Raw genomic sequence first — 27,556 nt, 5'->3', positions numbered from 1 at the left:
AAAAGGTTGAGAAATACTAGTGTAGATTACAAATTTGAGATTGCAAGAAGATCATTTGCATTGTAAAAATGAGCAGTGGGGAAGAAGCCAGCCTGGTTTCTGCACCCAGCAGGGGAAAGTAACTTCAGCTGGAGGTACATTTCAAACGGTTACTGGGCTATCGAGAGGGGGGTAAGCCACCACATCGTCCTCTGCCTGCTAACACAAAGAAAGGATGCACTTTGAGCTCTAGTTGGGTCCTCACTAAGAACTATCGAGGAAGGAGAACTAGAGTGAGAAAAAGAATGCAGAGAAAAGATTCGTTTGCTGAATTTCTGAGGTTCATATTTTCACTTTTGTTTGTGATCATGCCAATGCTTATTCCTTCTACTTGAGATCGCAAAGCCATCTCCTCTTACCAATAAACTGCTTTTACTTTCACTCTAATCTAAACCAGCTCAGAGCTGGGATTGAAGGGGAAGGTTTGTCACCCAGGGTAGCTGGCAGGCTGTTGGGTACGGTCTTTTTAAAGGAGAGGCAACCTGGATGCGATTTTGGGAGTGTTCCAATGGGAGGTTCTGGACACCACAGGGAAAGCTGTGTGCGAAAAATTCTGAACTACAAAGGCAGTTGGTGTTACCCTGCAAAGAGTAACCAGGCTGGTGAAAGCCCGCGTAGATTACAAATTTCACCAGCACACGCATGGTGAAAGAGGCTGTGTGGTGAGCCCATTGCGGGTACCCACAGAGGTACCCATCATTACAGGGCACATGGTGACAACCCTTAGTGGTCTGAGTTGAACCCTGAAATGTCAGTTTCATACAGCGTTTGCATGTGATGTAGAATGTATATGGTAGGGAACTAAAGCCAGGCAACGTTGTTCCTTCCCTCCACCAATCCCATCAGCTATGGTACCGCATTAAAAATCGTGTCTCGTATGTGGGTGCTCCAACAGCAGTGATCAGCACAAACAAAAGCATTGGCTGGACTTGCTCTGCACACGATCTCTCCGTAAGTCCCAAATGAATTTGGTGCACACTTTCACGGCCACGTTAAAAATGAAGGCATGATGAGAATGGAATCGCTTAAAAAACCGTCAGCGGCCAGGTGGATGAGACGGTGAGGAGCGTTTTTATGCACCAGCAAGACCGTGCTTTCTGGAGGCGTGTCTGACCATAGAGATACAGGAAACTCTTGCCTGATGCCATGTATGTTTTTGATTGCATAGCTGATTTCTCGCCGCAGTTCTTTTTCATTGAATTCCATCTGGAAGAATCAGAGGATACAAACCACATTATGCATCAAAACGCAGCGGACGTCCACTCACTGGCTGGCCAAAAGTCAGATGGCCCTGGGGCAGGAGGGATAAGGGGTAGCCTGACTCAGGGGTCATCTGAGCAAACAGGTGTCCTATTTATTTATTTGTGATACACTCACAGGCCAACCAGGAGGGGACAACTGACCTGGGACCCAGCAATTCAAAAGGGCCCAGGGCTTGTAGATGCTGCTATTTCAGCAGCCTAGGCACTGGAGTCCACGCTCTGGATGGCACGGGGGCGGAGGGAGGCGGCACGATGCAATCTGGGCAGAGCTAAAGGCTGGCTGCTTTGCCCAAGGCCCCCCCCTTCTAGGCTTATGGAGCCTGGCCCCCACTTCTTGCCCATGGGCCCAGCGAATCCATCAGCTCGCCGGCACACGCATGGCTTATCTGTAGCACTGGCAGAAAAAGGAGCGAGCTTCTCAAGCAAAACATTTTCCACCCCACAAACAACAGTCCGAGGTTGAACACTTGCATATTTTGCATCCTAAACAGAATTAGCCAAAAAAGCCCAAAACTCACAGCTATTTTCCACAGCTCTAATGAAGAAGTCAGTCCTAGAAGAAATATAGCTCCAAAGATATTTTTGTTACTAAATCGGATTCATTCATTACAAATTTGAAAGAATATTGGAAATGGAATTCAGATATTCGGTAGCAAAGGGGAAATGTTGTTGCTAAAGCAACAGAAGTGAACGCGAGAGCCATTTTTACATCACAGAGGATAACGACTGAATTTTGAATATCGAACACTGCAACAAATCTCATATTGGGACGTAGTGCTTGCAACTAGAAATCAAAATAAACGTCTGTCCTGTGCATTGGTGATACTGCTGCCCTTTTGTGCAGTTCACTCCTTCGGCTTAAGGGTTTCCTGTTCGAACATCTTCAAAGGAAACGCCGCAAGACTTTGCTACTACCCAAATGAACGTACAAATAGCAACACACAACTCAAATCAAGGAGGCAAGAGGGACACGAACCTTGACTAGTTCAAAAGGAAAGCGCTCATGGAAAATGCGATTGATTTTGGCACCACCAGACAGTTCTAATGTGTCCACTTGATCCCCCGAGCCTTCGATTCTTTTTTCAAAATCCACTGAGAACTGCTGAACCATCCTTAAAGTTCAAAACAGAAACTCAACAATGTGCAAACGAAATTTTTCATTTCCTTTTTATTTCAGTTCATTTATTCCCAATGAATGCTATTTCTGCAGTTAACAGCAACATACTAAGGATGTCAAGGACTAGTCGACTATCGGATAAGCAAAAGCTTATTGGATAGTGGAGTCGACTAGTCACTTCCCCCTACCCTCGCTGCCTCTATCAGATAGAAGCAGCAAAGGGGGGAGAAAAGGGGGTAGTTCAAAGGGGCAACCCCGCACAGCTGGGCTCAGGTGTGTGGCGCTGCCCCTTTGAAATGCCAAGGTGGCATTTCAAAGGGGCACTGTGGAGCCCGGGGTCAGCTGGGGACTCCCCAGCTGATCTCCGGCTTAGTGGCATTTCCGCAGAACTGGGGTCAGCTGGGGAGTTCCCAACTGATCCCAGGTTCTGGGAAAATGCCACACAGAACCCGGGGTCAGCTGGGGACTTCCCAGCTGTCCCCAGCTCCACACAGCATTTCAAATTCACAGCACAGCATGGACTCAAAACTGGCACGTTGTATGCAGGCTGGGGCCAGCAGGGCTGCACCCGGAGTTCCACACTCCTCCTTTGAAATGTACAAGAGCGACGCTCGTACATTTCAAAGGAGGAATGAGGAAGTGCCTATCGACTAGTCAATGGAAATTCCATCGACTACTCGACTAGTCAGTTAACCCCAATTTAACATCCTTAGTACATACGCAATCCTCTCCCTTCTCAAAGGACACTGGTGAGTATAGGGTTTCCAAGGCTCTTCAGAAATGTATACTGCTTATTCTCTGAAAAACACCTCTGCCTTTTTCAATTGGATTTTATGTCAGGCCTGATAGAAACGTCCAGACGGGCTGGCACTCGTGCTGAGCATGGTGTCCCGGGAGGGGAGCCGGAGGGTAAGAAATGCAGGGTGTGGCTCCGGGAACCTTTTCTCACTTTTTAATCAAAAATACACATTTTCTTAAGATAGTTGCCTCCGTGCCACAAGATCAAGTGGGGAAAGGTTCCCTGGACCCCACCCTGCATTCCAGGGGGCTCCACTATAGCACAATGTGCACAAACCACAGCCCATAATTATAATGCTCAGTAGAACCCAGCACAAAGATTTCCATCCAGCCCAGCACAGTCTCACATGAAGTCTGGAAACATCTTTTTAAAATGGCAAGTGGCTAGAAAAGTTCTGCTTTCAGCCGCGGTAACCGCTCTGGAGCCTGCGGAGCACACAAGGGTCTTAGATCTGCCTTTCCCAGGGACACGTCAGAATCCTATCCGTTATGCACAACCCAGCGCGAGAGGCTTTTCCATACACAGAAGAGGGAGCAGAGACTCACTGCAGCAAGGCTTTCGTCTTTCTGGTGGGATCTTCGGGTTGATAGTTTCTATACGCCTCTACTTCATGCTCCAGAGACAGCAGCTGGCTCTGCAGTTTGCTCCTGAAGGCCGGCAGCGTATCTCGGATGTGATTGGTGAGTTGCTACAAAAGAAAAGGAAGCAGTTAGACACGGAGAAGGCAACAACACAGCCCACTGCCTTTGATTGCCACACACAAAAGAATATGCCCGGTGCAAGGCGTTCCAGGGAATTCCCTTTGATCTGTGCTGGGACAGGTTACCCACCAGCAAGACAAGAGCCTCCTTCCTTGTGCACATTCTATAGCCAAGGCTTGTTGATTTCCTGACATCTCTCCTCCTCTGACACACAAAGCTGAGCACAAAAATTAGTCTTGGTAAAAAGTACTTGCTCAGCTGCCCCACCAAAAGCCAGGCGTGGTTACCTGGCACTGACCCAGCTCCACATTAAGGAATAACCCTTTCAAAAAGCCACCTAAGCAATCAACCCAGGCTGCCCCTCTCCTCCCTTTGCAGGATTTTGCTCCTGCGGCTGCTTGCTCTCCAGGCACACATTGCTCTTCCAACCCCTCTTTTGACCCAGGCCCTCTGCAACTTGCTCCGCTTCCCCTTTTAAAGGCTCTGAGAGTCCCGGGGCGTGACTGAGCTCCTGGCCAGTTGTGAGGGGAGACTAGTCTAGCAGCTTTAAAAACAACGAGTAGTCCTGTGGCACCTTAGGGTATGTCTAGACTATATCCCTCTTTCAAAAGAGGAGTACGGGATCTTTCAAAAAAGGCTTTTCTTTTCGAAAGAACCACGTCTAGACCACAGTTTCACTTTTGAAATCGCATTTTTTGAAAGAACACTGACGCGATTATGCAAATGAAGCACGGGAAATTCAAATCCCGGCTTCATTTGCAATTTTGATATGTCTAATTTACATCCCTCTTTCGAAAGAGGGATGTAGTGTAGATGTACCCTTACAGACTAGCAAAAATGTATAGAAGCATGAGCTTGTGTAGGTAAAGCCCACTTCCTCAGATGAGTTGGAGTGGAAACAACAGAATCCAAGAGATCTAGAACAGCAAAAGTACCACCTGTCAATTGTAGGACCTGGGTTAATGAGGCTACTTAAGTGGGCTGGATGTGTCTCATTCATAGCTCTTGAGGTGAAAATGCAGGTGTTAAAGGCAAGGGAAATTGGCTTTGTAATGAACCAACGAGTTAATGCTTTTAGTCAAGCCCAGGGTAGCAGTGTCACACTTGTAGCTGAATTCCAGTTCTGCAGAGTTTCTCTGTAACTGGGTGGCGAAATTCCTTTGTAAAAGAATGGCTACTTGTAAATCCATGATTGAGTGCTCAGGCAGGTTAAAATGTTCCCCTCCAGGTTTGTATGTGTGACCTTTCCTGATGTCAGATGTGTGTCCATTTCTCCTCTGTCGCAGAGATGGCCCGGTTTTTGTCAACGTCCATGGCCGAGGGGCATGGCTGGCACTTGATGGCACAGATCACATTAGAGAAGCGCAGCTGTCGGAGCCCGATGGTGTGGCTAGTGTGGGTCCATCCTGGGATGGTGTCACCTGGCTAGATGTGTGGACATCTCACAGCTTTAGTGACTTTACCCGCCCCTTTCCTCCCCCCCGAAAAGAGAAAACTGCTCTGCTGCTCCCTCCTCTTATGGGGCAACAACGTCTGGATCACTCTGTACCTTTCCTTTCTGCGCTCTCAAGCTTCCCCGGCCACACTCAGCCCATCTCTATGCACCCAAGGCTGGCGCTGCGCCTGTTTGGCCAACTGGACTAGAATCAGATGCGCCAAGACAGCCATGGATCCTTCGGAACGGTCAGGGGGCTCCAATCCGTCCATAGCTTGAGGGAGTTCTTTCTAGCCAGCCACAGCTGGGGTTCAGGTGCCACCCAGCTGGCTGGCAGAGCGCCCAAAGCGGGCAGCATGTGTTTCTACTGGCGGCGCACATCTGCACTTGTCTCGGTGTGCACACACAATTTATTCCACACACGGATGGAAAAATTAGAGGGAACACTGTTCCCAGCCCTACCGGAAGGTTCTGGAAACATAAATTGCTCCTAGGACCACGTGGTAAATCCTGGCTGTTCTGCTATCTTCACTTTCATCACTAACCCTGAAAGCACTGGATAGCGGAAAGCAGGAAGCAAAGGGGGGAAACAAATCCACAAACAAAACTCTGACCTCATGAAGGTCTGACCTTGCTCATTCATATGTATGGTGCTAAGACTCGTACTATCAATGTCTAATTAGACTGTAAGCTCACTGGGCCACGGACCACTCCTGGTTTGTACAGCTCCCGGCACATTTTGGATGCTCTGTAAGAATGATTATAAACAATATTTTAATGCATGTTGGGGACAGTGTGAAATAAGTCACTAGAAACTATGAAACAATAAATACAAAGCCACACTCATAAAGCAAAATGTGCTGGTTTTGGGGCACAAAGAGGGATACAAATCCCCAAAGGAAAAAGTGGTTGCTGTCTATAATGCTTAGTTGATATCAGGCAAAGGTCAAGAATTAAACCAGTTGATTTTCATCTTTATGCTAACGAACCTCGCACCATACTCGAAACATCAACAAATCTAACTCTCTGGAAAGGAGTAAGTTTGGTGTTACACCATTCCTGCAGTGCAGTCACTCATCTGATTTTGTACACAAGCATCCTAGTTTTATAAACACCCAGCAAAAAAAGTTCCTAGCAAGAGAAGTTACCGGTGCATTTCCAAGTGATGGTGAAAGGGGGAAGAGGAGTTCTTTTCACGTTTAATGGACAAAGATGTAACAGCTCACACAAAATAACCACCGCTCACTGTTAAAAAAAAGGGGGTTTTAAATCTATGTTGCAAATGAATCCTCTATTTTCTTCTCCTGCTAAACAAACCACAGCATTCAATGAGAATCACACTTAGGAGTTTTGTTTGAGCACCACCTTGTGGATCCAGAGACATTTAAATTTCAAGCCGATAAGCACAGGCACCAACCAGCATAACAACAAGATGCTTCATATAACCGGTATTTCTACAGAGGGCTACAGCATCACCCCTCCCATTCAAATAAAGCCACATAGAAGTCCAAGGGGGCAGAGCAGACTGTGGTTTTGTAAAGCAGCCACCTCAAGCGAATCTGAGTTACCGATAGGGAAAATGAAATCACGTGAAAGCGATAAGAGACTTCCCGACATTAATCAGAAATTTCCCTATTTTACCCTAAACCCCCATCTACTCAAAAAGCGACTGACACGAGGATATTCCAACCAAAAGCAAAACCGGTTCTGTACCACGGCTAAACTGACTCTACAGGTTGCTCTGATCCCAACAGAGCAAGCCTCAAGCTGGCTATTGGACGGCAGGCCTGCCAAGTCAACGTGGTGAGAAATGAAGTCAGCCAGCCCGCTAGTCTTGTTCCAGATTCTAAGGCCCTTATTCTTCTCCCCATCAAGAGCCAAGAGCCTTGTGACACTGACCCAGGGAAAACATCACCACGAGGAGCAAGCAGAGGCGGGAAGACCACTGACAAGAGGATCAGCTCATTAAGCTGGAACTCCAGCACGACTTTCAACGAGATCCTTCAGAAAACCAGCTTATCCATTTCCAGCATGGTCCGAGTCACTCGAGCCGGTAGGTCACTCATCCCACACAAGCCAAGAGACTGAAACGGGCACAGAAATCCATTTCTTCCTGCCTGCATATCTGTGACAGTAGAGCAGTGTTTTCAGAAGCTACCATAGAACTCCCCAAAGGGAGCCATCCAGGGATACGCTGTACACGAGCCACCTACCGCATCACTGGCTCCTTCACCAGTCTTTCCTTGATACAGGCGGCCCCAGACTCGCGACGTGATTGGGTCCTGGGGAAGCATCGCAAGTCAGGGGCGTCGTAAGTTGAACCCTCATTTATGATCGGCGCCATGCGCTGTCATCAGTGCGGGCTGAGGATGCAAGTCGAGGGGTTTTGGTCCCTTCCGCACTTACAAAAATGGTTGTAAGTGCAGGGGGTCGCAACTTGGGCGATCAGAAGTTGGGGGTTTCGTGTAACGGTCTCAAGGTTCGTCCCAGCCCTCTGCCTGGTGTACAGCTCATAACGAACAAGCCAATGTGGGAAACCTGAGCTCGTAGGACACGAGGGCGCCAAAGGAGACCTACCGGTGCCTATCAGCCTCATATGAACATTCAGCACCACACGACAAACTTCACTGCCAGCAGCACCCAGGGGAGAGGGAGAGGGAGGAGGCGCCCTGCTTTGCATGGGATATACCGGGGGAAATACAGTGGTAAAACCAGGAAAGAGTGACTCAGATGCAGAGCAACACTGACTAGAGTACAGCATTTTCATTGGTGCCCTCCACCCCACACATTTGCTTGTACCTGATTTAGAACTTTCTGCAGATACAGGGTTCCCATTCGGTCTGCCATGTGCCGGTAAGCAGGGTGGGAAAGGAAGAATTTCCTTTCGGCCAGCATAGCAGCCTTAATATCCTTCTTCCCATCAATGTCTTTCTGGCTTCTGTTCACAACGCCAACATACCCTGAAACAAGATCCAAACAGCGCTGTAAGTCAATGGAAGGAACAATCAGTTTCACACCTACAGAATGCGAAGCGACTGTCTAGGAAGGAGTACAGCAGAAAGGGATCTAAGGGTTATTGTGGACCACAAGTTGAATAAGAGTCAGCAGTGTGATGCTGTTGCAAAAAAAAAGCAAATATGATTCTAGGATGCATTAACAGGTGTGTTGTGAGCAAGACACGAAAAGTCATTCTTCTGCTCTACTCTGTGCTGGTTAGGCCTCAGTTGGAGTGTTGTGTCCAGTTCTGGGCACCGCATTTCAAGAAAGATGTGGAGAAATTGGAGAGGGTCCAGAGAAGAGCAACAAGAATGATTAAAGGTCTAGAGAACATGACCTGTGAGGGAAGGCTGAAAGAATTGGGCTTGTTTAGTTTGGAAAAGAGAAGAATGAGGGGGGACATGCGAGCCATTTTCAGGTATCTAAAAGGGTGTCACAAGGAGGAGGGAGAAAACTTGTTCTCCTTGGCCTCTGAGGATAGAACAAGAAGCAATGGGCTTAAACTGCAGCAAGGGAGGTTTAGGTTGGACATTAGGGAAAAACGTCCTGCCTGTCAGGGGGGTGAAACACTGGAATAAATTGCCCAGGGAGGTTGTGGAATTTCCATCTTTAAGAGTAGGTTAGATAAATGTCTAGATGGTCTAGACAGTACTTGGTCCTGCCATGAGGGCAGGGGACTGGACTCGATGACCTCTCGAGGTCTCTTGCAGTTCTAGTATTCTAGGATTCATTCTATGAATCACTCGGCGCCACTTTGCCAAGCAGCAACAGGCCCACGCCATCGAATGGTTTTACCTCTCCGAAGGGGCAGCAGCTTGTTCTCCAGAATCTCTCTCGCATCCGTCCCTTCGTCCATCAAGTCCAGTTTCGTGATGACACCAATGGTCCGGAGGCCTGCAGCCCCGCCCCCAGAAAAAGAGAGAGATTACTTAGGCAGAGGCGAGCCAGCCAGTTACGGCCTCCTGCCTAGGGCGGAGCTGACTTGCTGGGAAGAAGCAAGAATTTCCCCACCATTCCCACGGAGCTGCGCTGGGGTGGAATGCAAGAGGGTGGCGCCTTGAACTGCAGTCACTTTCGGTTTTACTTAGTTTCTTTCATTTTTAAAAGACCACCTGTCCCTTCCCAACCCAGGGGCAGCGTGGGAGTAGGAGCTAGATCCGTGCCCATCCACCTTCCGTATGCACGGAGAAAGCAGCTGATAAATGAGACGTGGAGGTCAGTTTGGGCCTAGCTACCATACGCAGAGCCAGGCACAAGATCGCGAGGCAAGGAGCTTGCACGCTAGCACGGTGAGGACAGGGCCTTTCCAGGTTTTCCTTTAGTCCATCAAGCTCCTCTTGGGTGCCATGCTAAAATTCCCTCTATTTTTTTCTGATATTGTGTGTAATAAATGTTGTTCGGTGCAATGAGGCATGTGAACCATCAGTAGGAACACAGGCTGCCAGTTGTGGGCGCTCCGCTAATCAGCTGGGCGGCACTGGAATCTCTCCTGGGCAGCCCCCAAACGCTCAGCTTACAGAGAACACTGCTCCACCCCCATTTTTGAGTCTTTAAACTAGTATCACTCACTCTCAAGGGAACAGACAGCCCTGCCAGGCAGAAAGCTGGACCTGGCTCTGTCAGCCCCTCTTTTGCATTGGCAGGGACTGGGAGCTACTTGCAGGAATTCAAACTGCTCCCAACTCTACAGTCTGACTCTTGAATTCCCATCCACCAGCTGGAAGCAGATTGTGTCAGGACAGTGGCTGTCAGACTAGTGCACCCCTGGGGGTTTCATGCGACTCAGGTACCCCCAGGCTTCACCTCCCTTTAAAACTACTTGCTTATACAGTCGGACATCACTCAGCAAGCAGGCGCTGGTTACACTACACTTCCGCCGACAGGACGATTTGCTGAATTGTGCGGCACGATGCTGAGATCGGTACAGGTCGCACCTCCCTGCTCCGGCACCAGACCAGACCCAAACCAGGGAATTTGCCGGACCCGGAGAGGTCTACAGCGGCCCCCCTGCTGCCAGCACCCATGGTCTCTGCTACGGTGGCAGAGGAGGGGCTAGCACTGACTGAGCAGGGACCGAGGGGGGACTCTCGGGGGAGGAGGAGAAGAGGCAGGGTGGATGCGGAGCACAGCAGTTGGGGGCCGGGCTGAGTTCCTAGCCCCACAGCTACAGGGCTCCGGAGCCACCTGCCTCCTCCCCCGAGCGCGCCCCACTGTCCCCACTTCCCCTTCAGCTGGAGGATCACAGAAGAGCTCTTTGCGACCCTCCGGCAGCTCTGAGAGGGGGGAGGAGCTGCTGAGCGTGGGGCCCTGGCTTTTCCCTGAGAGTGCTCCAGCCCAGGAATACCCCCGAGGAAGTCACATCACAGCTGCTGCCAGACCAGGCAAGTCCACACTAGAGAGGCCCCCAACCTGTGTAAAACGTTTTAATCATTAGCAATGAGTCTCCTTGCGCTGCCGAATGCACGAACCACCCCAGGAAACACACGTTCACTTTCACCAACGGCCTCAGAGAGCAGGCAAGGATCACCCCCCACTCCCACGTACCTTGAGGGTCTACTTCTTTAGCCAACTTCAACGCGTCCGAGTTGGCCAGGTCGGTGTTGGCCGGAGTCACGGCCAGGATCAGACAGTTTTCACGCGAGATGAACTGCATGATCATGTCTCTGATCTGTTGCTCTATGTCGGGAGGTTGATCCCCTACCGGTATTTTGGTGATTCCAGGCAGATCGACCAGGGTCAAGCTTAGCACTGAAGAGAAAGGGCACAAGACCATGAAGCCTGCAGTTCTGGTGGGGACCCAGACCTAGAACAGCTGTGTCCATTGTCAGTTGCTTTAGAACAGGATTTTATAAGCCGCCCTACGAGAGCTGCGGCAAAACGGGCAAGCCCCCGCCACAGCAGAGTTCGATATGATTAAGTTTGGTTCCAATGAGGAGCTGCTTGTCACAACCTACAAATTATATTATTTGGCACAGTCGCCTCCAATTGAGCTGCCATGTATGTATCTGGAAGAGCATCATCAACCCTTGAAGGCAGAATTTTCAGAGTGGTGCCCATGTTGGACATCCTGGATCACAGAACTGGAAGGGACCTCGAGAGGTCAAGTCCAGTCCCCTGCCCTCACGGCAGGACCAAGCACCGTCTAGATCATCCCTAGCAGGTGTCTGTCCAACCTGCTCTTAACTATCTCCAGGGATGGAGACTCCACAACCTCCCTGGGCAATTTATTCCAGTGTTTCACCACCTGACAGGTAGGGAGTTTTTCCTAATGTCCAACCTAAACCTCCCTTGCTGCAGTTTAAGCCCATTGTTTCTTGTCCTGTCCTCAGAGGCCAAGGAGAACAATTTTTCTCCCGTCTCCCTGTAACAACCCTTTATAGATTTGAAAATTGTCATGTCCCCTCTCAGTTTTCTCTTCTCCAGATTAAGCAACCATAATATTTTTCATTCTCCCTTAACAGGACAGGTTTTTAAAGACCTTTGCGTATTTTTTATAGCCTTCCTCTCCACTTTCCAGAATTTGCCTACATCTCTCCTGAAATGTGTTACCCAGAACTACATACAATACTGCAGCTGTGTCCTAACCAGTATGGAGTAGAACAGAAGTACCACTTGTGTCTGGCTTACAACATTCTTGCTAATACATTCCAGAATGACGTTCCCTTTTTGAGGGGGGCGGGAGGCAAGTGTTACCCAGTGCATAGCGTCTTTCTGGAGTTTCCTTTGGTCAAGCAATGAGAACAGACAAAATATATATTAGTTACATGAGCACAGAGTGGAATGACTTTACCTACCATGTGGAGAACACACTCTTAAATTAATAGGAATGGAAGAAATGCCTTTGTTCAGTCCCGTCACTCTGTCGGTTTCTGCTTCAATTTCTTGACGAACCTCATCAAAATCTGTGAACTTCCTCCCTTTGCAGTGTAGAAACTCGGCATATTCTGCAAGAAATATCAGTAGAATCTTCATGCATCAGAAGAGATTTCCAAGGCGACAATACAAACACTTTACGTGCGCTAGACCAGTGTTTCTCAACCTTTTTTTGTTATAAAGTACCCCTTTAAAACAAATTATAAGTACCCTCAGTACCTACAGTTTTCAGACACACAACATTTTTTTCTACCATTGCAACACATTTGTTTAAACAACTTAATTGTAGCCAGGCGGACGATGAAATTTTTGGGTGTAAAAAGCACAAAAATAATAAAGCGATGTAAAACTTACAACAAAAAAAATTGTTTTCTCCACATTTCAGTTGTGTTGACGTACTCCCCAGACTTCTCTCAAGTCCCCCTTAGGGTACTCATACCACTGGTTGAGAAACATTGAAGGCTCACAGGAAGGTAGATGAAAACCGCCCACGATGGACAGGCTTGCTCAAAAAGAGGTTTACTAGATGTAATCATTTTATCTTTGACCCCTGATCTTGTGAGACGACAACAGAACAGAAGAACGATTATTGGGATGCAACACATAGCTGTACTCAAGTCTGCTTTTGCAGGAAAAGGATTGCAAATGTAAAAGAATTAGCACTGAATGTCCATCAGCTTACTCAATGGGGGGACTGAAACAGCTGATGCTAAATTAAACTTCCCTTTGTGCCACGGACTCTCTAGAACACAGCACCACTGTCTGCAGACAGTAAAGCCGCTCCTATGACTATGCTGCAATTGGAGTGAAATGCAGCATGCTTAGCTAGGCTAATAATTGTCGCCACGAGACTTGACCGAGCAGCACGTGCGCTCGGGCCACGTCGAAAGAAACAGGCTCCCGTGAAGTGTGCTGTGTGAAGCGGCACAGACGAAAGGAGGCTACAGAATAAAAACGGCTCTGAGCAAGCGATGCTTTAGTTATGAACTGTCCCACCGGGGGTTTGACAACATCTGGCAGAGAAGCAGGCAGCCTGCTCACGCTGGGTGTCTCCATAAACACCGAGCTGAATGCCATCGTGATAGAGACGGGCAATTGGATGACACAGCAGAACCCATTCAAATCCCTCGCTCTGTGTAACAGCACGATGATAGGAGCCGAAAGCTAACGAGTCCAGTTCCCCTAGCGGAATCAGGGGACAGTCCTCAGAAAGAGGCTATCCCGGGTACGACTGAGAAAACGTACTGGGTGTCTACCTTGTAAAGTCGAGATGTGTCAAGAGGGAGTGAATACATGGTCCAAATTTTGTGCAAAAACTAGAACAACTGATCCACAGCCCGAGGTACCTTCACCCTGGGGGAGTTGGCCTTCCTCATCGTTGTGCTTTTCATCCCCTTCCTCAGCCTGCCCTTCCCCAAGGTCAGTAAACCCACCAAATTCCCTTTTCTTTAAAATCTCTTATTTAACCCCTTTAATTCCTGAGCGGGCAATCTGATCCCGCATCAGCTCTCCTATCTCCTGCTGGTGTTGTCAGACATAATGCCACCTCGCCACACGTGAGGGATCTCTGCCCCCCGCAATCCTATTTTTTCACACAACGCAGTCAATCTGTGGAACTCCTTGCCAGAGGATGTTGTGGAGGCCAAGACTTTAACAGGGCTCAAAAAAGAGCTAGATGGATTCATGGAGGTTAGGTCCATCAATGGCTATTAGCCAGGAAGGGCAGGAATGGTGTCTCTAGCCTCTGTCAGAGGCTGGAAATGAGTGATGGGAGAGGGATTGCGTGAAAATTCCCTGTTCTGTTCACTCCCTCTGGGCACCTGGCATCAGCAGACAGGCTGCTGGGCTAGACGGACATTTGGACTGACCCAATGTGGCTGCTCTTGTGCTCTCTCCCATCTTCTCCTGCATCCTAAGGAGGACAACTGCCGCTGCAGCTAGCTGGTGAGTAAGCCCTTCCCTCAAGGGCTCCACCTGCCTGCCTAAATCCTGGCCGATGGGGAATGCTGGCCAATCCACACCCTCTGCCGCATCCACAATGGGTGCCAAATGCTCCCAGGGAGCAGCTGCCGACCGTCCCATGGCAAGCATCTTCTCCCCGTGCTGCTGGAGCTGCCCCCTTTCCACCCGTCGATGTAGGCGGGAGGTGCTTGTGCTAGAAGCTTCTAGAACGTGGGCTCAGCCTAGCTAGGGGGCTGAGGCGTCCGACAATGCAACCCCGTGTAACCGAAGTCCTAGCTCTACAGCTCTATGCCAGCTGGTCACTGTTATTGTGAACCACACCGGGGGGTATGATGTCCTGTTAGGAGAAGAGATATTTACAGGGGTTTGGAGAAGCAGAAAGGAGGGAAACACAAAGAAGCAGGCTTTGGATGCAAGAGACCACGGCCACCCCCTGAAGCAGGGCCGGCTCTAGGTTTTTTGCAGCCCCCAGCATAGCTATGCAGCATCTAGCATAACAAGGCGGCCTTTTATATATTCATCTTTCACGAAAGATAATTAAGTTGTAGCTTCACTGCTTTGCAAACTGCAGGCCTGATGCACGAGTTGATTAACTAGCAGAAAGCCTTAATTACATCTGAACTCATTAGCATAATATCATTTCCCATTAGCTTAACTCGTAACTTTACATCCCTGTTATGATCAGGAAATGTTACGTAACAAAACACTTCCCTGGCCCGTCTGCATCCCTTTCCTGCAGCCGCAAACCTCAGCTCAAGTTACCCATGAGAAAAACAGCAATGAAATTACAATTCGGTATTAAAAAGTTTGTGTTTGGGCTCATTTAAAGAGCTTTAATCTTCATTTGCTTTAAGATCAAAGGCAAGAAATTCTGACTCAAGAAAATTCATGCTAGAATCTTTTCAGAGTTCATGCTTTTAATAGTTAAATGCCTCTGGAGAGAAACTAAAAGAAAGCTCTGTCTTGTCTGGGTGCACATATAGCAAGTTTTACTTTAAAAAAACCATGAAATTACTTTTCTTTATTGAGCTCCAAAAAATGATCATTGTGATGAGATTCAAAGCTTTTTACTCTGAAGAGGTCCCTTTTCAGTCTTGCACTTTGGAACTATTAGCATACATAACTGTTACTGAAACAGGCAGCAGGTTTAAAACAATTATAAGGAAGTACTTCTTCACACAGCTAACCTGTGGAACTCATTGCTGTGGGATGTGGTAAAGGCCAAAATTCTGACAGAGGTAAAAAAAAATGACATAAAAGTTCATCTAAAGAAGAGGGTTTTGCTCATGAAAGCGCTGATACAACATATATATTTTTGCTAATTTCTAAGGTGCTACAGGACTACTTCCTTTTTTCACGGAAAATATGTCCCTCAATGACAATTAGCAAAGATTAGCTTTAGACAGGCAATCATGTAGGCAATTTTGGGAAGGCTCTGCTAAATGCTAAAGAGTATATTATGTAGAAAATCTTTTATTTCACCTCTTGTCTTTACTGCTTGGAATGTTTCCATTCAAAACCGTCTCCTGGCCAGTAGAAAGTTACATGCACATGACAGGACAAAAATAAAAGAGAAAGCTGCCAAACTCACTCACTTTTCTTTCCGAAACTATCGCTACGAAGAACCACACTTCAAGGGACAGCAGGCTGAAGGACATGGAGTGCAGGGGTTTAAAGAAACCGGCAGAAGGACAAACCACCCCTCTAAATCTATATGTAAGTGACCTGCCTAAAAGGGAATCCAGATACGCAGCTATGGGTGGAAAAACAGCAGCCGATAGCTAGACCAAAAGAGTGTCCCAAGCCTCTCTCGGAAATCATTAATTACATGCTCCAGGAAAGTCCATTTCATGCGGACGTTCTAGATCTGCATCCGAACCTCCTGGAAGATGCCGACCGCGCTCATTATAAATCACTGCATGTCGTCTAAGAGATACTTCTAAAGAAGTATTGGAGCAGAGCACTGGCAAAAGTAACAGGAGACCAGGCCCTGGGCAGAGCACCATTGTTTGGATTAAAACACCAGGACCTCTCCTATGAAAAAGACAAATACCTCCCATCTCTCGTGAGCTGCCCGGGACCACAGAGGAGTAGGCAGAAAGGGACAGAGGAGGGGCTGGAACAGTTAGTAACCAACCCTACCTCTGAGACGGTCCGTATCTCAACAGGTGATGCTGAAGCATCAGGCATAGAAGACTCACACCTGTCACCACAGTACCCACCAAAAAGGTACGTAACAATGAAGGAAATTAACACAACCGACCCGGCTTGGCTCTCGCACACCTGACGATTAAGCTCCGAAGGGTCCCTGGCACAGACAGGAATCCTGCTATTCAGGATTGGCCCAATGCCGGAGCTGTCCTGGCCCTGGCTCAGCCGTAGCATCAGGACTACTCCTGGCTTCATCTGTGTCTCTTCCTTCTAGGCTCTCAAGGGCCGTCACTGCCGCTGGGAGCAGAAGCCTGTAGTTCTCCTCGGCCGCACGCTGAGCCCGGTCCTGAAAGCTCTTAGTCAGCCCTAGCCGTCCCTCCTGGGTAGCAACTGAAGCCACATTTCTGCTTCATGTGAAGGGCCGTTGGAAGCACGCAGGACATACACACGGCCCCCAGGGACACCTCCCCACAAATCTCAGAGCTTGCTCTCCGAAGTGCGCACACCGTCCATCAGAGGGAGCAGCGCAGGCAACGCTCACGAGACGACAGCCGTAACCGTACTGAATACATCCCAAAACCAGCCCGGCTGCAAAATGTCAGTTTCACTCACCATCCTATGAACCCATCGGTATTTCTTTCCGTCTCACTAACAACTTCCAAAGAGCTGGGCCCCGAAGGCATTGGTCAGCATGCGTTAATTACATAGCCCACGGTCTCCCATTTTCATTACGAACAATGGCAACAAAAGGCAAGAACAGATTGCCTTTGTTCTGTGCGCAGCCGAATGGGGCAGCGCGTGTTCGTTTGGGGCAAGTCTTAATCAGCAGTTTTCAAGCATCGCGTATACCACTGCTCTGCTTGAAAAAGGCAGGCGCTTCACTGACAGCATGAGCTGTTGGCGTGGCTTGAAAGCAATACGCTTGGCCTTACCTCTATTCTCTCAACAGCTCAAGCCATGAATATTAAGTCCCTCTTGTGGCCACCACAGAGCAGTTCACGAGTCTCTGGATAGTCACAAGGCTGTGGCATCTTTTGGCAAGGCTCGCGTAGAAGAGGCTCTCTTTACAAATGCAGCCCGCTTTGTTTGCACGTGTCGGTCAGGACTTGCCAGGCTCCCATGTCTCAAACCAGAACAACGCTAGCAGGACCAGCCTTCCCAGGGCAGGGTCCCTGGGGACAGCCAGATTTTTCCTTCTCCTGACAAACCACAGCCAGAGCTTGCAGACATTGTCAGACCCGGTCAAGGGGCAGTGGTGAGCAAGACCTCAACTGACCACTGTTCCCACCAAAAGACCACAACGGATCACTACAACAGAGCCAGGCAATTGCCAAGGCTGCTTTTAAAAGGAGGAAGCACAGGAAAACCCCACTAAAAGTGAATCTTCCAACACCTGCAGCCTTTTATCACTGAAGTGTTTCATTTTCAACACCTGATCCGCTGCCTTTCCAGCCAACGCACAAGGTCCATCCCTTACTACAAAAATGCCAGGCCATCCGCGGCCTCTCGTGACGAGGACCCCTCCCACCAGTCCAACCCTCCCGTACCCGTCCACGACATGCCCCCAGGTGCCAGAGTTTGCCAGCAGCTCGGCACCAACACCTGAGCTGTCAAACTCTCTGTAACCATCTGCTCCAGTCCAATCCCAGCCCTCGCCCGTAGCACCAGCTACCAAACCCTCATATCTGAGGAGCCCCTCGACTCCACAACTCCATATGAGCTGCTAAACCCCTTTCTCAGGGACACAGTCTCCTTCCCCTTGACAATATTAGGAAAGGTTCTCCCCCCTCTGTGACCCAAATGGCAAGGGAATGACGAGAATATCCTGATGCTGATAGGGACCCTTTGGTCTAGAAGAGACTCCCGAGTGATGTCTGAAAGGGCCTGCCCTGGGCTTTCATTTCTAGCAGTGCGAAAATGGATGCCCAGCTGCTGCACAATGAGTTATGGAGGGACAGTGAAAAGACGTTTGATTCCGAGTCACAGCAGAGGGGCAGAAGCACGTTTCCCGCCAGATCGAAGGTGTTCCTTTCTCTCTCCCCGTTGGCCTGTAGATTAAGCATGCTCAGCTAAGACAATGGAAGCAGATCTGCATAGACCCAGAGCTGGGAAGTGAGCTGGGACTAGCACACAATGGTAAAGGGCACCTTATCTTGCAATACACTTGAAATATTGCTAGACTCCACATGGGGACCAAAGGACCCCCCCCCCACACACACACACCATTCTGCACATGGAAAGAAAAGGGGCCGCGTGTTTACATTCCTGACAACAGAATCTCAACCAAGTTGTGTTGAAAACACTGCGAAGGACTCTAGGGGTCAGACTCTTTAGGCAGACGGTGAGCCTGTGAAGTTTAGCTTCTAGAAGACATGTTATGATTTTGCTTTAGATCTAACCTAGTTCCATTATCCTTACTCTTGATCTCTTGTAACTTGGACACTCAACGTACTGTGGCTTTCACTGTAAATACAGCTCAGCGCTGTCGGATCAAGCTAGGTGCTGATCCTGAGCTGAATCAGACAGAAGTGGTGTGTGCTCTGTCTGCAAGAGTCCAGTGGATGAAGGGCTGGTCACTGTAGGGCTATCCTTTGGGGATTGAAGTGCACCTACTGTTAATCTGCAAGGCAAAGGAAGGGTTGGGAGACTGCTTGAACGGCTAACAGACTAGAGGTGTCAGGGAACTAGAAAGCCCAGCGAACACAAGCAAGCTTCCCTTGTGCTGGATGGGTATAGAGTTAACATGGGGACGACAAATGGGGCGCTTGCCCCACTCTGAGCTCTCAGGCGTTACTAGGGCCCGAGAGAGGCTGTGCAGGAGGCAGCCAATCAGAGAAGGGTATCTGATGAAGTAATTCAACACTTGCCATGAATGCAGTCACACAAGAGGGCTAAATGAAGGTTGCACCAACAACCTTAGTTCTGACACATTTTAACTCCCGAGTGCTTGTCCTTGCCCCTGCACACTCTTTCAGGTAGTGTTTGCTTTTCTTTACCACATTTTAGCCATTCCACACTTGTGTTATGCACAAGCTAGTGAAGTGTACTGAGCACACCAGTTAACCGCAGTTAGCAATGTAATTCGTTTAAAAAAATCAATGGGACACTGAGACATTTCAGACGATTTAAACACACGGGGGGATTGGACGGAACAGCGGCAGATGGAATTCCACGGGGGTAAGTAGAATGCTGACAGTCAGGTTCACCCACACAATGCTGTGCCAAAGTAAGAGTGTAATTTTTGGCTGCACAGTTTTTTTGGATTCAGGAACTTATTATAGTCCCCTTTGCCCTTCTCCAGAAATTTCCACAACTCATGTTTGCAAACACCACTGATTGCCTTGAAATGTAACACTGAAGTCTCTACGTGGCCCTTTTGGTTATATTTTATTTTACCAAACCTAAAACCTAGTTTTATGAGTTATGGAGAGCACACACATCTAATCTAACATTTAAACATTACTTTTTCCCCTAAAATAACTAGTAAATATTAGCGCTTTTTTTCCTACTTTTCAGGTTCAGTCATTAAAAAGCAACCAACAGCTATTTAAAAATATAGCAGGCTCTAAAGTTTAGCCAAAATTATTACAAACTACGACCCAGATGACCCTTTCTACCCCACAGTAAACCCTATTTTGAACAGTCAGTTTCGAACGCTCAAGGCTTCTGTACACTCTCACAAAGCCAGTGTATAACACTTTAAAAAAAACCCTGAAGTAAAAATCCTTGGATATTGAACTATGCAAGAGACACACATGAAGTGAGTTACCTGTTTTGGCAGTGACAAGCTGTAAAACCAACGGCCGCCTCGTTACAATTCCAGATCCTCGTGGAAGAAAATCCCTACAAGAAAAATAAGACTGTAAATAAGGGGAGTCGGACCACAACCGAGAAAGCCTGACAATGGAGTTTGACCGACATGCAGCCTTCCTTTCATTTAAAAGCCCAACACTCCACATTGTTACGTTCATGGTGGGCACACAGAGATGTTCGATTACGAAATACAACTCTTTCTGGAAGACTACAGCGTAACACTGACTATTTCTGAGACTCAAAAACCCCAACACACAAGAGCCAAAGCCAGGCACCCACAGAGAGTCGTCTGCTCTACGGCAGAGCAGCAAAATTCACCCCCACCTTGCTGTACGCTGGCTCTCTGCAGATTGACTGCTCCGTGACCAGATCAAACACTTCCCTACAGAGTCCCTAGCCTGCAAGCTGGACCTGGAAGCTGCTCAACAATCTGCAAGTCATATCTTGTCATTTGAACACAGTTACTAAAACTCTGCAGACTTACCTCTCTTCCAGCTAACCTAATGGAAGTTGGGATTTAAAATGCAGAGCCAAGGGAAGAGTTCATAAATTAAGGGGATTTTTATTAGTTTTATTTCTGATTTTTCTTTGGCTACTCACTCTAGTGGAAGTGATTTGGGCTGACAGCCAGGAAAACTCAGATTTATTTCTCAGCCTAAAAAGAATTAAATGGTGTTTGTTTTTCCCTCTAACGCCGCCCTACCCAATCACAAGAGCTTTGTCGTTTGTTGGGAGGGAGATGAAAGGTTTCATTGTAGGACTGCCTGGCCAAATGCGTACCCTGCAGGCATACACACAGTCAATTAGACAGTTAACTTTCCCTTCATTGAGTTAAAAAAGCCATGGTAATTCAATACATTAATACATAGATATCACTGTGTGTCAAAAGCAATTAGTTCTAATACCTTAGACAACACAACAGTTCACAACAAATCAGCGTAGCTCTAACACTTGTCCCAGTGTGACAGACATTGATCGAGGAGAATAAGTACTAATGGCCTCCGAACACCTTGTGCTTTATAATACTCTAATACAGTGTTTCTCAACCTTTTTTTATTAAGTACCCCTTTAAAAAAAAAAAATAACTCCAGTACCGATAGTTTTCAGACACACAATTTTTTCTTCTACCATTGCAACACATTTGTTTAAACAACTTAATCGTAGCCGGGCAGGCAATGAAATTTTGGGGTGTAAAAAGTACAAAAATAAAGCAGCGCTATGAAACTTAAAACAAAAATTCAGTTTTCTCCAAATTTCACTTGTGTTGACGTACCTCCCCAGACTTCTCTCAAGTACCCCTAAGGGTACTTGTACCACTGGTTGAGAAACACTGCTCTAAGACACAGCTCCATATCCATCAGAAAATGGTATCTGTGTGTCCTTATATATGTGCTGTGTGTGTCTAACATACATCTCTCTCTCTCTCATATACTCATATACTTTCAGGTTTGTGCGGGCCAAAAGGAGGGTGCAGTACTGCTCTATCCACAGAGAGGTCTCCCAGTCTGGAAACCCACCTGGTTCAATTGTTACTAAAAATGGTCCCTTCGCAGACAAGAAATACCGCAGAGATGAGGCAAAATTCAATTGGTTCCTCTGGTGGAGCTTAAAGGAGGCTAGTTCTCAGTTTCCGCGCGGCACATTTGTAGATTCGAAGAGAGTTGCTTTCCTGAAACTTGTGCTCGGCTTGTGATGCTCTGCTGCATTTTGGCACAACTAAAACAATAGTATTGAGAGAAGACATCTGACCACGCAAAGTGGAAGAAGCCAGGTCTGGTTATAAGCCATCCTAAAGAAGAGGCGCTATGAGACAGTTACACATGGGCAATTGCTTTATTTGCATATGATGACAGAAAAGGGGACAAGAAACATTTTCAGACAGCACTGCCTCTGTGCCTATCAGAAAACAGGATTTGCCATCATCTTACACAACAAAGAGAAAATACAATCTCCAAGCAACATCTTTTATCTGTAGCCCCTTCAGAACGTGTGTCTGGCATCAATACCGGACATCCAAGGAATCTGGGACTGAAAAATTACACTCCTATGGGTCTACTGCCAGAGAAGTGGTCCAGAGAACAAGTGACATTTGAAACGGGCAATATATTTAGAGCCTCAGATACAAAATGTGTATCCACATATGCACCCACATCAGCAAACATGAACTGCAGATATCTGCATCCCCATCTGTGAATGCGAATAAACATGGATTTGCAGCCTCTAAATCTATTAGCAGCAACCCAGACGTGGAATCTCAGCTCCCTAATAGCACTCAAGATTTTTTCTACAGCTGGTAGTTTGAGCTATCTTACTTTGTAACCCAAAAGCCAATCACCTCATTGTCATTTATATTCTGCTTTTTCACCTCAGCTCCCACATTTTTTTTAGGGGGGGGGGTTGTTTTTTGTGCAGAGTATCACTATTGAAAAAAACAACCTGCTGTAGCTAGAAGCCCATGTCTGACCTGCTGTGATATCACTGTGGGATCCTGTGGCACCTTGAAAACTAACAAATTTACATGAGCACAAACTTTCTTGGGCTGGAACCCACTTCATCAGATGCATCTAGCAAAGTGGGTTCCAGCCCATGAAAGCTTGTGACCAAATAAATGTGTTAGTTTTTAAAGTGCCACAGGACTCCTTGTTGGTTTTGCTGACACAGCCTAACCCGGAGACCCCTCTGAATAGGAGATCACCGACAAGATCCAGGTACACCACTCATGGAAAGTTAACACAAAGAGTTGGTTGCGGAAAGCAAATCTATTAATGAGTGAAGACTGTCCCTCAATAATTGAGAAGTTAGGGCAGATAATTAAGTGCCTTTGAAGAGAGACCAGCAGTTTAATTGCTAACTGAAACTTCCAACCCTTGTGTCCATGATAAAGCAGTGAATTGGAACAGCCTGTTCATCACTAACGCTTGCAAGCAGCCACGTGAAAAGGCAACATGCCACATTTCACAGTTCGTGATGACAAAGCAAATGAAAACAGTTTCCCCTCCCTAAAAATGCCACTACAGAGATAACACTTGTCCAATGTTAAGTTTGTAACAGGTCCGGGAAGCTAGGATACAGAATATTTGCTTTGTTCAGATATATTTTCTAGAATATACTCGCCTTGTCCAGTAACTCTACAAAGGTATATATATTCTCCAGATCAAACGAGTGCTCTGACAAATTTATGCAGGCTCATTAGACCTATCTTTGTCCTTACTGGCTGAGTTCTTGCCTCGTTACTGATTTTTTTACTGTTATTTAATTAGTTACTGATGTTCCATTGCCCTTTTTGCAACATTTTGTCATTCCATTTCAGTGTAACTCTCCCTGTGGACATTTCTGTACCAATTAATTTTCTTGACAGTTTTTAGCAGTATTTCAACCATTCATTTTCCCTGCACAGACATGAGATCATTTTCTTGGAACAGCACCAGTAATCAATAGAACCTCCCAAACTGTCATATTAGTGGCTATAAAATGCTGCATTTCTAGCCCCAATGGGGCTGAAGTGTGGCCGTATACTAGCTACTCTCTAATACTGAAGTCCAGAAACAACCAAATTATCTTGCCGAGAAAATACGAAGCAAGTCAAGTGAAGCAATAGGCTATGGTGCATTACTGGACTTATCTCCCAAATCCTGACGCCGTTTACCCAGGGCCTTGGTGCAGTAACCTGCAGGGAACAGACATGGAGCTCTGGTGTTTTTCCTAGATCACAGTTAGTTTGGTTCTAAGTTGTGCAGAACCAGGGACTTCTGAGGGTTAATCTGCCTTCTACAATCGGGATAATGGCTCAGTGAGTGTTGAATCAATGAAAGGCAAGTCCCAGAAGTCATAAATCAGCTTATATAATTGTGCACTGCTCTGGGGAGGAAAAATTCTGCATCCAGCTAGAACTCATGAATGATTTCCTCACCGCGCGGGTAGACTGAGAAAGGCAGGCCCTGAGCCGTCAAGCCATTCTTCTGGGCTGCGAGTGTCCTTTTCTGCTAACGGAGCCCGTCAAGTCAGGGATTCCAGCTCCGTCCAGCTATATCTGTAGAGCCCATCCCTGTGGTATCCAAACACCTCCCAGTGCTCAGAAGCAAACTGCCTAGGAGTGGCTGCAGGAAGCTTGGCTCTGCAGAAGGTGGTGAGCGAGGCTCTTTCACAGCACCGCCGCTAGCACCTGCAGCCTCACTGTGGAGCTGCTTTCCTCGTGGTGCCAAGGGACCAAGGACCAAGTCCTAAGTAGGGATGTAAAGGACTAGTGACCATCCGATTAGCAAATGCTTATCAGATAGTCGACAGGTTAGTCGACTAGTCGCTCCTCCCCCTTGCAGCCCCTAACAGATACAGGCAGCGGGGGGGGAGGGGGAGAAGAGAAGAAGGGGGGTACTTAAAAGCGGCAGCGCCGCACAGAGCTCGGGCTCAGCTGCTCCGTGCGGTGCTGCCGCTTTGAATGTACTGGGGAGCCCGGCATCAGACTCTTCGCGGCATTTCAATGCGGCAGCACTGCGTGGAGTCCAGGATCAGCTGGGGACTCCACAGTGACCTGGACAGATTAGAGGATTGGGCCAAAAGAAATCTGAGGCGGTTCAACAAGGACAAGTGAAGAGTCCTGCCCTTGGGACGGAAGAATCCCAAGCATTGTTACGGGCTGGGGACGGAACAGCTAAGTAACAGTTCTGCAGAAAAGGACCTGGGGATTATAGTGGATGAGAAGCTGGAGATGAGTCAACAGGGGGCCCTTGTAGCCAAGAAGGTGAATGGCATATTAGGGTGCATTAGGAGGAGCATTGCCAGCAGATCCAGAGAAGTGATTATTCCCCTTTGGTGAGGCCACATCTGGAGTATTGTGTCCAGTTCTGGGTCCCCCACGATAGAAAGGATTGGAGAGGGTCCAGCGGAGGGCAACCAAAATGATGAGGGGGATGGAGCACATGACTTATGAGGAGAGACTGAGGGATTTGGGTTTGTTTAATCTGCAGAAGTGAAGAGTGAGGGGGGATTTGAAAGCAGCCTTCAACTTCCTGAAGGGAGGTTCCAGAGAGGCTAGAGAAATGCTGTTCACAGTAGTGACAGATGGCAGAACAAGGAGCAATGGTCTCAAGTTGCAGTGGAGGTGGTCTAGGTTGGATATTAGGAAAAACTATTTCCCTAGGTGGGTGGGGAAGCACTGGGATGAGTTACCTAGGGAGGGGGTGGAATCTCCATCCCTAGAGGTTTTTAAGTCTTGGCTGGGTTGATTTAGTTGGGATTGGTCCTGCCTTGGGCAGGGGGCTGAACTTGATGACTCCTGAGGTCTCTTCCAGCTCTATGATTCTATGATCAGCTGGGGACTCCCCATCTGACCCCGGGCTCCATGAGGCATGCCAGCTTTGAAATGTAGAGTCCCCCACTGGTGCTCTTGTGCATATCAAAGCGGAAGCGCCCACATGGAGTCTGGGGTCAGCTTGGAAATGTAGAAGAGTCCCCCGCTGGGACTCTTGTACACTTCAAAGGCAGAGCACAGAAGTGAGTATCGACTAGTCAATGGAAATTCTATCAACTACTCGATTAGCAAATAATCGCTACTTTACATCCCTAGTCCTAAGGGGAAGGAAAGAGATGTGACAATGAGACACAACATGCCTGAAGATCTCTCCCAACGCCTACCTAGAATTAAGTCCAAAACCAGCTTGTTAATGAGCTAAAATGGAGAGGATAAAGAATTCTAATCATCCCAGTTCGGTGTCTCCTTCATGCTCCTATCTAATGCAATGGTCATGGAAGGAGGAGCAAAAGTGAATGACCTACACATGTAGGAAAGTAGAGATGCGTTACAGACGCAGGCCTAGAAACCCCTGTGGTCATACTTCTCCCATGATCTCTGGATGGCAGAGGCTGGCTGAAATGTCCCTCAGGAATCAAGTATCTTCGGGAAAATCATTGTTGGTCAGCGTGTGGGACAGGAATGACTACCTCGTCCCTTTTAGGGGCTCATTGGAGTGCTTCTGATAAATTAATGCCAAAAAAGTGAGTCTAGTCTCAGAGGAGGAGTTCTCCATCAGTCAAGGGCAAGGGGAGAGAACAGCTACTCCAGAGGGAGGGAAGACCTGAATAGAACTTGGGGGGGAGGGGGACCAAAAAAAAAAAAATCACACCCCCCACTGGTGATATCACTGTGCTAATTCCATATGTTAATTGTGTCGACACTCCTGTTTCAGTTCTATTTCTACACAAATAAAGAGACATTCAAAATACCCTTCTGTGTGCTGGAAGGGGTTCTATGTTAAAAACGTGCCGCCTTTACCTAAGTGAAAGGTTTCAAAGAGTTTAGATACCGTTTCGAGGCTGCCCACTAGCAGTCCCATGACAGCCAGGACAACATGCCAGCCACGAGCCGAGATAAAGAGGTGAGATGAAACACGTCCCTGTTCATGTTGATTCTGCTTCAGCTGTGCCTTTATGTGCTGCACTAACAAATCGGGATGCAGGCAAGTAAGCAAACTATTCTTCACAGCATACAGCCATTCTATGTGGCAGGCATCCAGAACATGACAGCGTGATATCAGCCCCGCAAAAGTGTTCTTTTTTCTTGTAAAAACAAAGTCAAACTTTCTTTTATCTACCATGCAGGTGGTGTCCTCCCCCAATTCCAAGTAGGGAAAAAAAAAAAAATCAGGAAGTCTTAAAATGGCTGTGTTAAAGAGTAAAATGTGTGTCTTCAACACCAAAATGTTTACTCACCTGAGAAGGCTAATTGGCACCAGGTGAGTGCGCATGGAAGACGGACACAAAATATAAAAATGCACTGAGATTTTGCATCTCAGTAAAATACAAGAGACTAAAAATACCTGTATCACCTAACATCACATCAGAATTCTGTACAGACATTGCCTTCAACATTCAAATAAAGCGTGGTAACCTTTGCAAAGGTCAGAATAGGAAATTATTTCGCTCAAAAGTCAGACAGACGTAATGTACTGAATTTCCTATTTGCCATCATTAGATGAAAAATAACAGGCACTCACAACCTCCCACAGACATGGTAGTGATATCAGTTCCACGGCCTGAACCATTATGTAATGAATGGCATTTATTATGCATTTCAACTCTGATCACTTTATATATACCCTGGAAACAAGCCCTCCTTCAGCCCGACTAATTCTAACATCTCAGAACCACCATCAAAACCTCTGACCAAAAAAAGGTATCTTTTTGATCCACATACGAATTCTCCAAAAAACATAAACGCATGCCCTGATTGGAGACCCTCATCAGCCAACACAGAATTTTAAATTAACAATATGGGGGAAGGTCTGACGTTTCATTTTCTGTCAGGAGCAGAAATGGGACCTTTGTGTTGCTGAAAAATGTCGTGAACGCTTTTGCTTCTGCCGCTGGTAGAATGAGGTGTCAGACCATAATAACAGAGCCACATTTTTTGTA

General features: G+C 47.4%; 1 protein-coding gene across 8 annotated transcripts in view; it reads right to left on the bottom strand.

The window, feature by feature from the left end:
• Positions 1-27,556, bottom strand: part of DNM3 (dynamin 3) — a 188,016-nt gene that overhangs the window by 151,793 nt on the left and 8,667 nt on the right. For all 8 annotated transcript variants that reach the window (XM_075937047.2, XM_075937053.2, XM_089780631.1 and 5 more), the window contains exons 2-9: positions 20,106-20,179; positions 12,145-12,294; positions 10,895-11,098; positions 9,146-9,244; positions 8,153-8,313; positions 3,763-3,905; positions 2,278-2,413; positions 1,178-1,245 (exon numbers count right to left, since the gene is read on the bottom strand). In XM_075937047.2, the coding sequence (XP_075793162.2) occupies positions 1,178-1,245; positions 2,278-2,413; positions 3,763-3,905; positions 8,153-8,313; positions 9,146-9,244; positions 10,895-11,098; positions 12,145-12,294; positions 20,106-20,179 (1,035 nt within the window). The remainder of the gene's footprint in view (positions 1-1,177; positions 1,246-2,277; positions 2,414-3,762; positions 3,906-8,152; positions 8,314-9,145; positions 9,245-10,894; positions 11,099-12,144; positions 12,295-20,105; positions 20,180-27,556) is intronic.

Source organism: Pelodiscus sinensis, chromosome 9 (genome assembly GCF_052426305.1).
Source record: "Pelodiscus sinensis isolate ZL-2025 chromosome 9, ASM5242630v1, whole genome shotgun sequence".
NCBI classification, from domain to species: Eukaryota; Metazoa; Chordata; order Testudines; family Trionychidae; genus Pelodiscus; species Pelodiscus sinensis.
Note: the sequence above shows the minus strand (reverse complement) of the source record. Positions and strands in the feature narration are given on the sequence as shown.